At 35.1% G+C, this 15,829-nt stretch overlaps 1 protein-coding gene across 2 annotated transcripts in view; it reads right to left on the bottom strand.

The window, feature by feature from the left end:
• Positions 1–10,492: 10,492 nt before the first annotated feature.
• The window catches only part of WAPL (WAPL cohesin release factor), a 77,860-nt gene continuing 72,523 nt past the window's right edge, over positions 10,493–15,829 (bottom strand). For both annotated transcript variants that reach the window (XM_079899405.1, XM_079899406.1), the window contains exons 18-19: positions 13,564–13,659; positions 10,493–13,228 (exon numbers count right to left, since the gene is read on the bottom strand). In XM_079899405.1, the coding sequence (XP_079755531.1) occupies positions 13,163–13,228; positions 13,564–13,659 (162 nt within the window). In that variant the 3' untranslated portion in view covers positions 10,493–13,162. The remainder of the gene's footprint in view (positions 13,229–13,563; positions 13,660–15,829) is intronic.

Below are 15,829 nucleotides of genomic sequence, written 5' to 3'. Positions count from 1 at the left end.
AGCATCTTTAGGATTCTCTATGTATAGTATCATGTCATCTGCAAACAGTGACAGCTTTACTTCTTTTCTGATTTGGATTCCTTTTATTTCTTTTTCTACTCTGGTGTGGCTAAAACTTCTAAAACTATGTTGAATAATAGTGGTGAGAGTGGACAACCTTGTCTTGGTCCTGATCTTAGTGGAAATGGTTTCAGATTTTCACCATTGAGAACGATGTTGGCTGTGGGTTTCTCATATATGGCCTTTATTATGTTGAGGAAAGTTCCCTCAATGCCCACTTTCTGGAGGGTTTTTATCATAAATGGGTGTTGAATTATGTCAAAAGCTTTCTCTGCATCTATTGAGATGATCATATGGTTTATCTCCTTCAATTTGTTAATATGGTTTATCACATTGATTGATTTGCATATATTGAGGCATCCTTGCATTCCTGAGATAAACCCCACTTGATCATGGTGTATGATCCTTTTAATGTGCTGTTGGATTCTGTTTGCTAGTATTTTATTGAGGATTTTTGCATCTATGTTCATCAGTGATATTGGCCTGTAGTTTTCTTTTTTTGTGACATCTTTGGTTTTGGTATCAGGGTGATTGTGGCCTCATAGAATGAGTTTGGGAGTGTTCCTCCCTCTGCTATATTTTGGAAGAGTTTGAGAGGGATAGGTGTTAGCTCTTCTCTAAATGTTTGATAGAATTTGCCTGTGAAGCCATCTGGTCCTGGGCTTTTGTTTGTTGGAAGATTTTTAACCTGTCTCAATTTCAGTGCTTGTAATTGGTCTGTTTATATTTTCTATTTTTTCCTGGTTCAATCTTGGAAGGTTGTGCTTTTCTAAGAATTTGTCCATTACTTCCAGGTTGTCCATCTTATTGGCATATAGTTGCTTGTAGTAATCTCTCATGATCCTTTGTATTTCTGCAGTGTCAGTTGTTACTTCTCCTTTTCATTTCTAATTCTATTGATTTGCATCCTCTGCCTTTTTTTCCTGATGAGTCTGGCTAATGGTTTATCAATTTTGTTTATCTTCTCAAAGAAGCAGCTTTTAGTTTTATTGATCTTTGCTATTGTTCCCTTCATTTCTTTTTCATTTATTTCTGATCTGATCTCTATGATATCTTTCCTTCTGCTAAATTTGAGGGTTTTTTGTTCTTTCTCTAATTGCTTTAGGTGTAAGGTTAGGTTGTTTATTTGAGTTGTTTCTCGTTCCTTGAGTTAGGATTCTATTGCTATAAACTTCCCTCTTAGAACTGCTTTTGCTACATCCCATAGGATTTGGGTTGTTGTGTTTTCATTGTCATTTGTTTCTAGGTATTTTTTTATTTACTCTTTGATTTCTTCAGTGATCTCTTGGTTATTTAGTAGTGTATTGTTTAGCCTCCATGTGTTTGTATTTTTTACAGATTTTGTCCTGTAATTGATATCTAGTCTCACAGTATTGTGGTCAGAAAAGATACTTGATATGATTTCAGTTTTCTTAAATTTACCAAGGCTTGATTTGTGACACAAGATATGATGTATCCTGGAGAATGTTCCATGAACACTTGAGAAGAAAGTGTAATCTGCTGTTTTTGGATGGAATGTCCTATAAATATCAATTAAGTCCATCTTATTTAATGTATCATTTAAAGCTTGTGTTTCCTTATTTATTTTCATTTTGGATGATCTGTCCATTGGTGAAAGTGGGGTGTTAAAGTCCCCTACTATGATTGTGTTACTGTCAATTTCCCTTTCTATAGCTGTTAGCATTTGCCTTATGTATTGAGGGGCTGCTATGTTGGGTGCATAAATAGTTACAATTGTTATATCTTCTTCTTGGATTGATCCCTTGATCATTATGTAGTGTCCTTCTTTGTCTCTTGTAATAGTCTTTATTTTAAAGTCTATGTTGTGTGATATGAGAATTGCTACTCTAGCTTTCTTTTGATTTCCATTTGCACGGAATATATTTTTCTATCCCCTCACTTTCAGTCTGTATGTGTCCCTAGGTCTGAAGTGGGTCTCTTGCAGACAGCATATATACAGGTCTTGTTTTTATATCCATTCAGCCAGTCTATGTCTTTTGGTTGGAGCATTTAATCCATTTACACTTAAGGTAGTTATAGGAACATACCTATAGGAACATAATAGGTATGTTCCTATAGGAACATAATAGGAACATAGGAACATAGGAACATAATAGGAACATAATAGGTATGTTCCTATTACCACTTTCTTAATTGTTTCGGGTTTGTTATTGTGTTTTCCTTCTCTTGTGTTTCCTGCCTAGAGAAGTTCCTGCCTAGAGAAGTTCCTTTAGCATTTGTTGTAGAGCTGGTTTGGTGGTGCTGAATTCTCTTAGCTTTTGTCTGTCTGTAAAGGTTTTAATTTCTCTGTCGAATCTGAATGAGATCCTTGCTGGGTAGAGTAATCTTGGTTGTAGATATTTCCCTTTCATCACTTTAAATATGTCTTGCCACTCCCTTCTGACTTGTAGAGTTTCTTCTGAAAGATCAGCTGTTAACCTTATGAGGATTCCATTAAATGTTGCTTTTCCCTTGCTGCTTTTAATATTTTTCCATTGTATTTAATTTTTGATAGTTTGATTAATATGTGTCTTGGCGTATTTCTCCTTGGATTTATCCTGTATGGGACTCTCTGCGCTTCCTGGACTTGATTGACTATTTCCTTTCCCATATTAGGGAAGTTTTCAACTATAGTCTCTTCAAATATTTTCTCAGTCCCTTTCTTTCCCTCTTCTTCTTCTGGGACCCCTGTAATTCGAATGTTGGTGAATTTAATGTTGTCCTAGAGGTCTCTAAGACTGTCCTCAATTCTTTTCATTCTTTTATCTTTATTCTGCTCTGCAGTAGTTATTTCCACTATTTTATCTTCCAGGTCACTTATCCGTTCTTCTGCCTCAGTTATTCTGCTATTGATTTCTTCTAGAGAATTTTTAATTTCATTTATTGTGGTGTTCAGCATTGTTTGTTTGCTCTTTAGTTCTTCTAGGTCCTTGTTAAACATTTCTTGTATTTTTTCCATTCTATTTCCAAGATTTTGGATCATCTTTACTGTCATTACTCTGAATTCCTTTTCAGGTAGACTGCTTATTTCCTCTTCATTTGTTTGGTCTGGTGGGTTTTTACCTTGCTCCTTCATCTGCTGTGTGTTTCTGTGTCTTCTCATTTTTCTTAATTTACTTTGTTTGGGGTCTCCTTTTTTCAGGCTGCAGGTTCATAGTTCCTGCTGTTTTTGGTGTCTGCCCCAGTGGCTAAGGCTGGTTCAGCGGTCTTCTGCCACCGTTCCGTAGGTGTTCTGTAGGAGGTGTTCCACTTGTAGATGTACTTCTGGTATATTTGTGGGGAGGAAGGTGATCTCCACATCTTACTCCTCTGCCATCTTGGAGTGCTTTAGCCCAAGCACAGTCAGGAAGCCAGGCACCTTTAGCCTCAGTTTGTCAGTTGGGGAAAAAAGGGGAGGTGAAGACCCTCTAGCTGGAACTGCTTCGCCCCCGGGGGCTGTCTCCAGGGCGCAGCACAGCAGAGCCTAATGCCTGTTAACTTCTACTTATCAAAGGTTTATTCTATTGCTGTTCTATCTTTAAAGTGGAAAGTTTGTCCTTTAGAGTTTTCAGTCATTCTATTTTTCAAATATAAACATTTAAGGTTAAACGTTTATCCTTAGTATTGTTTTGCTGCTTCTTATGACTTTTGATATTTTATTTTTGTCATCATTTAGTTCTAATTTTTGAAGAATTTCCATCATAATTTCTCTAACCCATAAATTATCAGGAGGTTTGTTTTAAACTTTCTAAAAAAAGATTTTTTCATTTAACTGTTATTTTTTTCCAGACTAATTGTTGTGAATGTTTTCACCTTAGGCTTGTTTTGCCAGTTCTACAAATTTGTATCAATTGATTCATGCTATATGTAAGTTTTTTTTGTTAGGCTTCTTCCACTCAGCATTATAAATATGAGATTTATCTACATTGTTGATTGAAAGAGTAGGTCATTCCTCTTTATTGCTAAATTATGTTGCATAAATAAATCACAATTTGTTTATCCATTGCCTGTTGATGGACATCTATGTTGTTTCCAGTGTTTGGCTATTGTTAATAAAAAATGGCTATGAACATTTTTTCACACATTTTTCTGTTGAATGTTTTCATTTCTCCTGGACAAAATGGAAATACTGAGTTGAAAGAGAAATGTATTTTTAATTTTACAATCACATCCCAAAACTTTTTCAAAGTGGTGTTATGACTTTACATTCCCACCAGCAACATTAACAAAGTTCCAGTTGCTCATTTGTGCCAACATTTAGTGTTATATTTGGTTGAATTTTGGCTGTTCAGTTGAATAGAGTAGTATCTCGTAATTTAAACGTGCATTTTCCATGATTACTAATGATGTTGAGCGCTTTTAAATGTGATTATTAATTCATACATCATCCTTTGTGAAGTACCTATTCAAGTTCATTTAAAAATTAGACTGTTTGCTTTTTTTTTGAGTTGTAGTTCTTTCTATATTCTGGATACAAGTGCTTCATCAAGCATATGATTTGTGAATATTTTCTCCCAGTCTAAAACTTGCCTTTTCATTTTCTTAATGGTGTACCTTTATGAACAGGCGTTTTTGATTTTAATAAAATTTAACGAATAATTTTTTGGTTATTGATTTCTGTATCTTGTCAAGAAAATTCTTGCCAATCCCCAAATCATGATGATGTTCTTTCATGCTTTCTTCTAAAAGCTTTATAGTTGTTGGGTTTTTTTTATAGGTAGGTGGTACATCTTTATTAAAAAAAAAAAAAACTTCTATTTGATTGACTTAGAAATAATCACTTACAAATTAAATATTTCTAAATATCAAGGTAGCTGGCTAGAATGAACTTTAGGGTCATGTGATCTAGTAAATATTTAATTTTGAGTCAATATCTGGTATTAAAGCTAGCTTAAGCTTGTTGGTTTAATCAATACATATATATCTTACTTTTTAATTTTTTTTTACATCTTTATTGGAGTATAATTGCTTTACAATGTTGTGTTAGTTTCTGCTTTATAACAAAGTGAATCAGTTATACATATACATATGATCCCATATCTCTTCCCTCTTGCATCTCCCTCCCTCCCACCCTCCCTATCCCACCCCTCTAGGTAGTCACAAAGCACTGAGCTGAACTCCCTGTGCTATGCGGCTGCTTCCCACTAGCTATTTATTTTACATATGTCCATGCCACTCTCTCACTTTGTCACAGCTTACCCTTCTCCCTACACATATCCTCAAGTCCATTCTCTAGTTGGTCTGTGTCTTTATTCCTGTCTTACCCCTAGGTTCTTCATGACATTTTTTTTTCTTAAATTCCATATATATGTGTTAGCATACAGTATTTGTTTTTCTCTTTCTAACTTACTTCACTCTGTATGACAGACTCTAGGTCCATCCACCTCATTACAAATAGCTCAATTTCGTTTCTTTTTATGGCTGAGTAATATTCCATTGTATATATGTGCCACATCTTCTTTATCCATTCATCCGATGATGGACACTTAGGTTGTTTCCATCTCCTGGCTATTGTAAATAGAGCTGCAGTGAACATTTTGGTACATGAGTCTTTTTGAATTATGGTTTTCTCAGGGTATATGCCCAGCAGTGGGATTGCTGAGTCATATGGTAGTTCTATTTGTAGTTTTTTAAGGAACCTCCATACTGTTCTCCATAGTGGCTGTACCAGTTCACATTCCCACCAGCAGTGCAAGAGCGTTCCCTTTCCTCCACACGCTCTCCATCATTTGTTTCTAGATTTTTTGATGATGGCCATTCTGACTGGTGTGAGATGATATCTCATTGTAGTTTTGATTTGCATTTCTCTAATGATTAATGATGTTGAGCATTCTTTCTTGTGTTTGTTGGCAGTCTGTATATCTTCTTTGGAGAAATGTCTATTTAGGTCTTCTGCTCATTTTTGGATTGGGTTTTTGTTTTTTTTGTTATTGAGTTGCATAAGCTGCTTGTAAATTTTGGAGATTAATCCTTTGTCAGTTGCTTCATTTGCAAATATTTTCTCCCATTCTGAGGCCTGTCTTTTGGTCTTGTTTATGGTTTCCTTTGCTGTGTAAAAGCTTTGAAGTCTCATTCTACAGATTCAGTGCAATCCCTATCAAACTACCAATGGCGTTTTTCACAGAACTAGAACAAAAAATTTCACAATTTGTATGGAAACACAAAAGACCCCGAATAGCCAAAGAAATCTTGAGAACGAAAAACGGAGTTGGAGGAATCAGGCTCCCTGACTTCAGACTATACTACAAAGCTACAGTAATCAAGACAGTATGGTACTGGCACAAAAACAGATAGATCAATGGAACAGGATAGAAAGCCCAGAGATAAACCCACGCACATATGGTCACCTTATCTTTGATAAAGGAGGCAGGAATGTACAGTGGAGAAAGGACAGCCTCTTCAATAAGTGGTGCTGGGAAAACTGGACAGGTACATGTAAAAGTATGAGATTAGATCACTCCCTAACACCATACATAAAAATAAGCTCAAAATGGATTAAAGACCTAAATGTAAGGCCAGAAACTATCAAACTCTTAGAGGAAAACATAGGCAGAACACTGACATAAATCACAGCAAGATCCTTTTTGACCCACCTCCTAGAGAAATGGAAATAAAAACAAAAATAAACAAATGGGACCTAATGAAACGTGAAAGCTTTTGCACAGCTTTATAGTTTTAGCTTTTACACTTGGATCTAGGAACCATCTGGAATGAATTTTTTGTTTGGTATGAGGTGGGATCAAGATTTTGTTTTAAATGGATATCTAGTTGTTTCAGAACCATTGTTAAAAAGTAGTTTCTGCATTAAATTGCTTTGCTGCCTCTGCCACAAATCAGTTGGTGATATATATGTGCTTCTGTTTCTAGGCTCTATTTGCTGTACTGATCTATTTGCCCTTATGCTAATATCACAAGGTTTTGACTACTGTAGTTTTATAGTGAAACCTGAAGTTCAGTAGTGTACATCCTTTGTTATTCAAGATTATTTTGACTACTTTAGGTCCTTTGCATTTTCATGTGAATTTTAGGTCCGTGTGCCAAGTCTTCTTAAAAAAAAGTATTGAGATTGGACATCTCTGCCTTTTTCTCAATATTAGGAGTAAAGTATTATACATTACTGTACTTTTCCTATATGCTCTTTTTCTTATTATGGTGGTTCCCATCTATTTCTAGTTTGCCAAGAGTTGGGGGTTTTTAAAATCATGAATGGGGGGGTGCATTTGGTCAAATACTTTTTCTGTATCTAAAGAGCTGATCATATTATTTTAGTCCTTTATTTTGTTAATATGGTTTATTATCTTGATTTTCATGTTAAAACAACCTTGTATTCCTTTGATAAACCCCACTTGTGATGTATTATACTTTTTATATAATAATGGATTTTATTTTCTAGTATTTTGTTAAAGCTTTTGCATCTTTATTCATAAAATTTGGTCTGTAGTGGTATTTTTTCCCTTTGCTGTTTATTTTTTCCATTGTCTGCCTTTAGTATTAGGGATATATGGGTAAGACCATAAAAGTGATTTGAGAAGTATTCCATTCTCTGCTTTCTCAATAAGTCTATTTAAGATTGATACTCTTCCTTAAATGTTTTATGATACACTAGTGTTCTTCTGGGACAGGACTTTTATTTGTAAGAAGATTTTAAAATATAAATTATTTTTATAGATAGAGGGCAAATCAGGTTTCCTATTTCTTGAGTCAGCCTTGGTAAGTTTTGTTTTTCAAGGAATTTGCTCATTTCACTTAAGTTGTAAAACTTACTGGCTTAAGTTGTTCATAAGTCTTTATCATCCTTTCAAAGGTCTGCAGTATCTATAGTGATATTCCATCTTTCATTCCTGGCATTGGTAACTTGTAACTTCCTTTTTCTTGATTAGTCTTGCTAAGTGTTTATCAATTCTATTAACTTTTCAAACAACAAAATTTTGGCTTTGGTAAAATTTCTCCATTGCTTGTCTTTTTTATTTTATTGAGTTCTGCTCTTGTTTTGACTTCTTTCCTTCAACAACTTACTTGGCTTTAATTGCTCATCTTTTTCTAGCTTCTTCCAGTAATTAGCTTCTTCAAGCTAATTTTCCTCTAAGCACTGCTTTATCTGCATCCAACAAATTTTTTTTTGTATTTTGTCATTTAGTTCAATTTTTTTTCTAGTTTTCCTTTCTGATCTGTTATTTAGAAGTGTATTTAATTTTCAAATATTATGTTCTAGATATTGTACTGTATTGCCTTCTGATATAATTCCTTGTGATCAAGGCTTCAGTCATCTGAAATTCACTGAGACCACCATCTGTGGTCTGTCTTGGTAAAGGTTTCACATGCATTGGAAAAACGGTTCAGTGTAAATGTCCCACAAATGTCAGTTAGGTCAAGGTAGTTGATATTGTCATTCAGTTCTTCTTTTCTTACAGATTTGTAAAATATATCAATTCCTGAGAGGTGTTAAAATATCAAACTGTTACTGTGACTATATCTATTTCTCCTGTGGAAAAAGAATGTTGCCTGCCCTCAGCCACTGCACACCCCCTCTCCCCACCACCACGAAGGCATACCCTGAGGGGAATTCAGGATGGAAGAAAAAAGTTAAGATTCTGTGATCTGGATACTGGCCCTAGGTAGTTAAGATGCATATCTAAGGAATGATTTGTGAGCCGACTCTTGCATCTTCCCATGCACAGAAAAGCACTAAAACCATTAGCTTGAAGTTTTTGTGATCAGCAGTAATCTTTCAATGTTTGACTACATGTTCTTTTCAGCAAAAACTCCTATGTGTTCTGGCTCCACCCTCACCTCTTTGGAGGAGTTCCTCAGAGCTATATGAGAAGCTCTCGGGCTATAGTCCTCAGTAAGGTCCCCAAATAAAACTTAACTCACAACTTTTAGGCTGTTTTTCTTCAGTAGACACTCCCTTTAATTTCAGTTTTTGCTGTGCATTTTAAAAGTTCTACTGCTAGGTGCATAGCCATAATTGTTATTTCTTACTGATACAGACTTTTCCCTTTCCCTAATCATTATGCAGTGCTTTTTAGACTTGTTAATATTCCTTTGTCTTAAAAGTCTACTTTGCCTGATTTTAATCACTCCAATTTTCTTATGATTAATTCTTGCACAATGTATCTTTTCCCATCCATCTTCTTTGAAACTATTTGTATATCCATTTTCTTTGAAATTATTTGTATATTTGTGTTTATTGTGTGACTCTTCATTTTTCAATTTGACAATCTCTGCGATTTAATTGGAGTGTTAAAATAATTTAAAATAATTACTGGTATCATTAGATTTAGTGAACAACCTTGGCTTGTTCCTGTCTTAGGAGGAAAGCAGTTTTTGCTTTTTACTTACATGTGTTTTCTATTTTTCTCATCAGTTTTTGTTACTGCTACTCTTTCCCTACCTTTGGTTAATCAAATATTTTCCAGTGTTTGACTTCCATTCCTGTAAGGGGCTCCAGCTGTTATCTTTTTGCATTACTTTTTACTGGATGCTTTAGGCATTATAACAGGCATCTTTAATTGACTTCAGTCTACTAAGTATTACACTACTTTACATTAAGATTTCTGAGCCTTGTAACAGTATAGTTCTATTTACCCATAGTCTCCGTTATACAACTCTGGCAGACAGGTCCTTTTAATCTAGGTGGTGTACAGGTATGGTTTTCTATTTTTGCTCCTTGAGCCAGTGCATGGCCTTTGGAGTATTCAAATTGCAAACACAGAAGCTAAGGGAATAGAGGTTTGACCAAAACACTGAACAGTATTTATTCAATTTTTTTCTTCAGTTTAAAAACTTTCTGTATGAAATTATCTATGCATCCAGTATCAGGATACCAATTAACTGACAGTGAATTGTGCAAACTTCTTCTGGTCCTTGCTTCTAATGTAAGGAAAAATCTTATTTGAAACATTTTAATGATTACTTAATTTTATTCCATTTTTCCCCTGCTTTATTAGTCACTACCAAGATATTAATAATATGTTTTGAAACAACAATTTTAGAGATTTGCCTTTAAAGTAACCCAAACCCAGTACCCACAGTGATATGAAAAGGTATTATACCAGGTGTTTAAAATTGTTCTTCACATTTGTTCTTCCATTTCCTGATGGAGTGAAAACAAAATTGTTTGATAAAAGCTACTGTTTACCAAGACCTGTTTGAAACACTGAATGCTTCACATGTACCATCTTAATTGTCACAACACTGAGGTTAAGTACTATCCCCCATTTCTGGCTGAGTAAACAGAATAAAAGTTCAGGAATTTATTCAAAGTCCATAAACATCACTAATATTCAAAATTTATGCATTTTTTTTACGATCTTTCTATATCCTTAGCCTGCACTCTTAAACAGGTTATATACTATCTCTATGTGGGTAAGAGGGGAAAGTAGATGGGAACTTCCAGGACAGATCCTTTCATCTAGGTTTGTAGTTAAAAGCACTGAGGAGAGGTTGAGGAACCCACTTGAGTAAATACAGGAAACTTAAAGGCTGTCAACTAAGAAGAAAACTGAAAAACTAAAAAGCAGCTCTAAAAACTCAAACGCAAAGAAGTCTTGGGTCATATTCAGAGGAGCAAAAGGATTAAAGCAACTTAATAAACACACCGAGGGCATGACTACTTAACCAGAAAACTACCATCCCTAATATGTGAGCTGCTCAGTTGACATTACATTCAGATGAGTATTATTAAAAACATGGGGAGATATAGTGTTTAACAAAAATTGGTTAAATTTTTATGTGCATATTCAAAGTGTGAAACTCACTTAAGTGACACATCATGTTTCCCATTAGTTGGCTATATCAAGTTCGTGAGACTTCCTCCTCCAAAATAGTTCAATAGATTTATGTTAAAGACAACATGTGTATTGAAAGTAGCAATTTTATTTGAGTTAAAATTATTTACAAAAACCCAAAGACATACTTCATGAAACTGGTACAAACTAGTTTTTTCCTGCCGTTGGCTTTTGCTCCAAAGATCACAGCTGAGAAATACTGTATAAAATAAAAATAGGATTGGATTCAAAAAAGTACTCTACCTTCTAATTTCCGATTGATAGTATTTACAGAAATATTTACAATGGAAAAAAAGGTTACTTTAAAACTTTAATTTGCAAGTCAGCCTCAAGTACCCTAAAATGCAGAGTTCTCTGAGGGTTAAAAACACACAAATGCACTGCGGTTGGTGAGGTGATTTCTCCCCCACCACTCCCCACCAAAATCTGCATCTCTATCAGTGCTTGACAATTAGTTATTATTTAAAAAACAAAACAAAAAAACTGTTAAACACTGAGGTAAATCAATTCTCAAATGATTACCAGTGTAACAGAAAAATGTAGTTCGCCCTGATTGTTCTTATCCAAATGTTTTATAATACCCCTTACCATCTGCCACAAGTCAGTTTGATCAACACTAAAAATCTCTTCCTAAATCCAATGAGTAATAAATATCAGTGTATTTTAAAATAATTTAACTAATTCAATTTTATGGATATCATTTACCAATAAGCTTTTAAAATAGTTTGCTAAGCTAGCTTTTATACTCAGGGCAAATACAACCTCAATCTTTCCCAAGTTACACTGGCATACTATGCTCTTACAAGGTGATGGGTGGGGTTTGGGGTGGGTAGGAGGAAGAAGAAAACAATTTGACTGGAATCAGTTACTTCCTTATAGATTTCCCAACAATCTGCATTATCAAAAATAGGAAGACAATAAAAGGCAGCCACTGCATTAAAAAACATTACAGGTGGCACTGATCCAAGAGCCCCAATTTGTCACTTTATACAAGGAAATAACAAAGTCTAAATGGGTAAAAATTAGACTTTCAGCTATTTTCCCCAATACACACCAAACTAATATTTTTATGGCTTCAAGTTTTACAAATCCAATGAAGAAACATAACTACCTGAAAGGTATTTTAATGTATTAAACGAAATCTCTGGAAAGCCTGTATTCAGGCCTGATCAAGAAAAAAGAAAAAATGTATTAACCAGTGGTCTGAACAATAATTAATATAATAAAAATTTGCAGTGTTGTGAAATTAAATACATAAAATGTGTTTTGTGTGTTCCAAACAACACACTGTTCTATGAACTAAAAGAATCTGAATGAAAAAAAGGATCTTCTCTAAACCAACAATTTAAGGCTTTGCGTTTATGCATTTGATCCTGTCACTCTTATAGAAGAATATACATGTTATCTGGAAACATGAATTCTACATTGGTGTTTTAGCTTACTTATATTTACTGTACTGAACATTAGAAAATATATCTAGAGAGTTCTCCCTCAAAACTTAATCATGTTTCAAGAGCCTCCCCTAACATTAAGGGTAAACTACCCTGGGTTTGTCTATTTTGCTTCATCCTTTTAACAGGGCACATCATCTTATATTCCCTCAAACTGTTATTTGTTTTCTTGCGTCTATAGCTATGACTCATTATGATATGATAATGAATATGGTCATGGTCTCAAAGGTGAAAAATAGTTTTGACAACCCAAACCAAATCAAGAATAAAAAAATATACTATTAATCCCTTGTGTCTTTGGATTCCATCTAATTTTAAATATAGACAGTAGTTCAGGGAACAACAACAAAAAAAATTCACAAAATTATTAAAAGCTTTATTTACGATCGGAATCATTCAACAAAAAAGCAAAAGCAAATGAGCCTGAAAAAGGAACTAAGCTGTTGTCTAGAATGTCCCCAGAACATTCGATACCTCAGTAGCTAAGCTGCCTTTGCACCTGGCTGGCATGACAACAGTGGCTCAACATACACAGCAGTTGCACTAACAGCAGCACAAATTTTCCCCTTAAAACTTGCCCAGAATAAAAGCAAGAAAACAAGGGGAGAGTATAAATTCTGCCAAAGTGTGTTTAAATACTGTGTGGAACTGTTAACAGCCTGAACCTTTTCCCTCATTTTTGATAGTTGCAGATTGATGTAGTAACTGTCATTTAGCAAATGCAGAATGCATGACGAAGAAGAAATCAGGTGGCCTTAAAAATCCACATATGAATGATACTGATGAATGTTCTTGGTATATCTTCAAGGACTTCTTTCGTGACTTTTCTTTGTCTAAGAATAGCTCCAGCATTACCGAGCACCTGAAGCAAAGGTAAAGCAGCTAGCAATGTTCCAAGTATTCAATCACTCTAGAGATAGATTTCTGGCCTGTGGTTCCAACAGCACACTGAAAAGGGGAGGATTTGAGGTGGGGGGGGGGGGGGGGAGAGGAAGTAACAATTAATATTTATCAAATTTTCAAAAGTATTGAATAAGAGCTTAAATTCTTTAGCTTTACTAAACCAAACAAACACTATGAATCAAAACAGATTAAACTGTGGCTTTGATAATACAGTATCAATATATTTGGCCATAATAATTCAGTTATCTTAAAGAAACAGAACACAATTATTAAGAGAATCTTTTTTTTTGCTTCTATTCACTATGGCCAAGTATTTGTATTTCTACTGTCATTAATGTATCATAATTAAAACCACAGAAGCTGCAATAGAAGCCACTTACAGTAAGATTCATGAAGCTCAGGAATTTTTTGAGCATCTCTGTCATTATTGAAAAGTCCCCTTCTGGCAGATACTCACGCACAGTGGTCACATTGATCTGAGGAAACATGGAAACATTGATCAGGTGACACAAACCATAAGCTTGAACCTTGCACTGTGTTGTTGGTTTTGGCACACACACCCTATTTCAAACTTCTACAAGGTCCTTGAACTCCTTGTAGATAGTAGTTCAAGGACCTATGTGATTTCCTTTTCCACACTCCTTAATTCTGTAAGTGTGTGTGTCCATTCCCTACTCTATCCCATTCTCAGAAAGAAAGGAAAAAAGGTAAAGCTGACAAAGGCTACAAAGAAACATGTGCATGTTTACTTTTGTAAATGCACAGAAAGATGCCTGAAATAACAAAATGCACTGTTGAATGTGTGTGTTGGGGGGGTGAAGGGTGGTGGAGATGGAAGGAGATGGAGGGAGAGGGAAGGAGTACAGACTTAGAATGTATCCAAAAAGCTGCTTAGGAATACAAAGAAAAAGATCAAAGAAAGTTCTTAGTGTTCCTATGTAGGCTAGGAATTAACTGTATCTTTCCAAAGATAATATAATATTATCTATGAGAAGGAAAATGTAGGCAATGCCAGGAGAGAAGATTAAAATGTTTCCCTCCATTATTACCAAGAAGCAGCCAAACTATATATAAACCAATTTGTTGTAAGAAAAATAGATGGCCTGCTTTAAAAACTGTTTTATTTCAATATATTTTTTAAATGCTTTAAGCATTTTAAGCATAGCTCTTCTAAGGAGGCTCACCTATAATAAAAAGCACATACAAAAAAATGTTGTCCCGAGTTTTGGGCCACAAGATGGGGAGGAAGTGGGAAGCTTCCGATTTGACTTTTGTTGATGGAGGCAGGGGAGGAAAGAGTACGTATTATCTCTTAGGAAATTTGCAACCAATCCCCTCCTTCCAACTTTAACTGCTACTGGGTTAGATCTTGGAGCTAAAATCTTTAAAATACTTATATTTTTTAAATATACTGAAAAGTGGAGAGTATGTTATAAGGGCAATAGCTATGGTAACTAACTGCAGAGGTAAAGGAACGCTGGATTTAATGACATCTTTAACCAGTTTCTAGGAAAGGGACATGATAGCACCGTGGTGGGAAGAACAGTGGCTATGTTGTCTATGAAGAGTGCTCAATAGAAAAGTGTACTTCTATCATTCAGAATAAATGATGAGATCCTAGATTTTGAGTGAAAGCCCTCAACAACCCAAATCAAATCCTTTTCTATCAACACACTACAGAATACAACATAAAAAGTAGCTGAGGCATAGGAAGGAGAGCCTGAGCAATTTTTTTTTTTTGGCCGCGCTGCATGGCATGTGGGATCTTAGTTCCCTGACCAGGGATCGAACCCGTATCCCCTGCATTGAAAGGTGGATTCTTTACCACTGGACCACCAGGGAAGTCCCTGAGCATTTATTTTTAAATAGTGTGCAGCAGGTATAAAAAGAAAAGGTGTGAAATGGCATGGCCTATTTGGGAAATTTAGAAAAAGTACCCACAGGGTATGACAGATTTTAATATTGAATCAACTATACTTCAATAAAATAAAATTTAAAATAAGAAAAATTGGAGAAGCATTTAAGTTTGGAGTCTTACAGTAAACAAAGTCATCATTCCCTAAATGATGGTGAGTCAGGAAAGACTGATGAGAGAGGAGTTACATGATCAGATGTGCTCTTAAGGAAGTCAGCTATGGTGGCAGTGTGCAGGATTTCAGGAATGGAGAGTGTCGAGAGCAGCAAGGACAGAAAGACCAGAGAGAAGACTGACCATTGCAATGCACCAAGATGTATAGTGGGTAATGGAAAATGACACCAGAGTCTCCTGGGCTTCCTAAGCATGTTGTCCTTTACCATAAAGCAGCACTTAACTGCATATAACCACCTGCTTTCTTGTCTCTCCTCCACTTAAACATTGGGCAAACCAGTTTCTTTCAGATTTTGTGGCATCAGCTAGCTCTTTGGGGTTATAATCATAATGATTCCCAAGGCAACAAAGACATCCTGGGCTCTATGAATTCACAATATTGTTTACAACCTAAGGAACTTATCTCTTTAGAGACAGGAGAGAAATAGACAAATAGGAAATTATTAACATGGGAAAGATGGCCCTAAATAAATCACACCTGATAATTAATTTTAAGAATGATTATTTAAGAAAGAACATGATTGAAACCAGGTGTATACAAAATACAATACCTAAAA

The sequence above is a fragment of the Stenella coeruleoalba genome (genome assembly GCF_951394435.1).
Source record: "Stenella coeruleoalba genome assembly, chromosome: 16".
Taxonomy (NCBI): domain Eukaryota; kingdom Metazoa; phylum Chordata; class Mammalia; order Artiodactyla; family Delphinidae; genus Stenella; species Stenella coeruleoalba.
The sequence above is the reverse complement of the archived record's forward strand: the minus strand, read 5'-3'. Positions and strand labels throughout refer to the sequence as shown.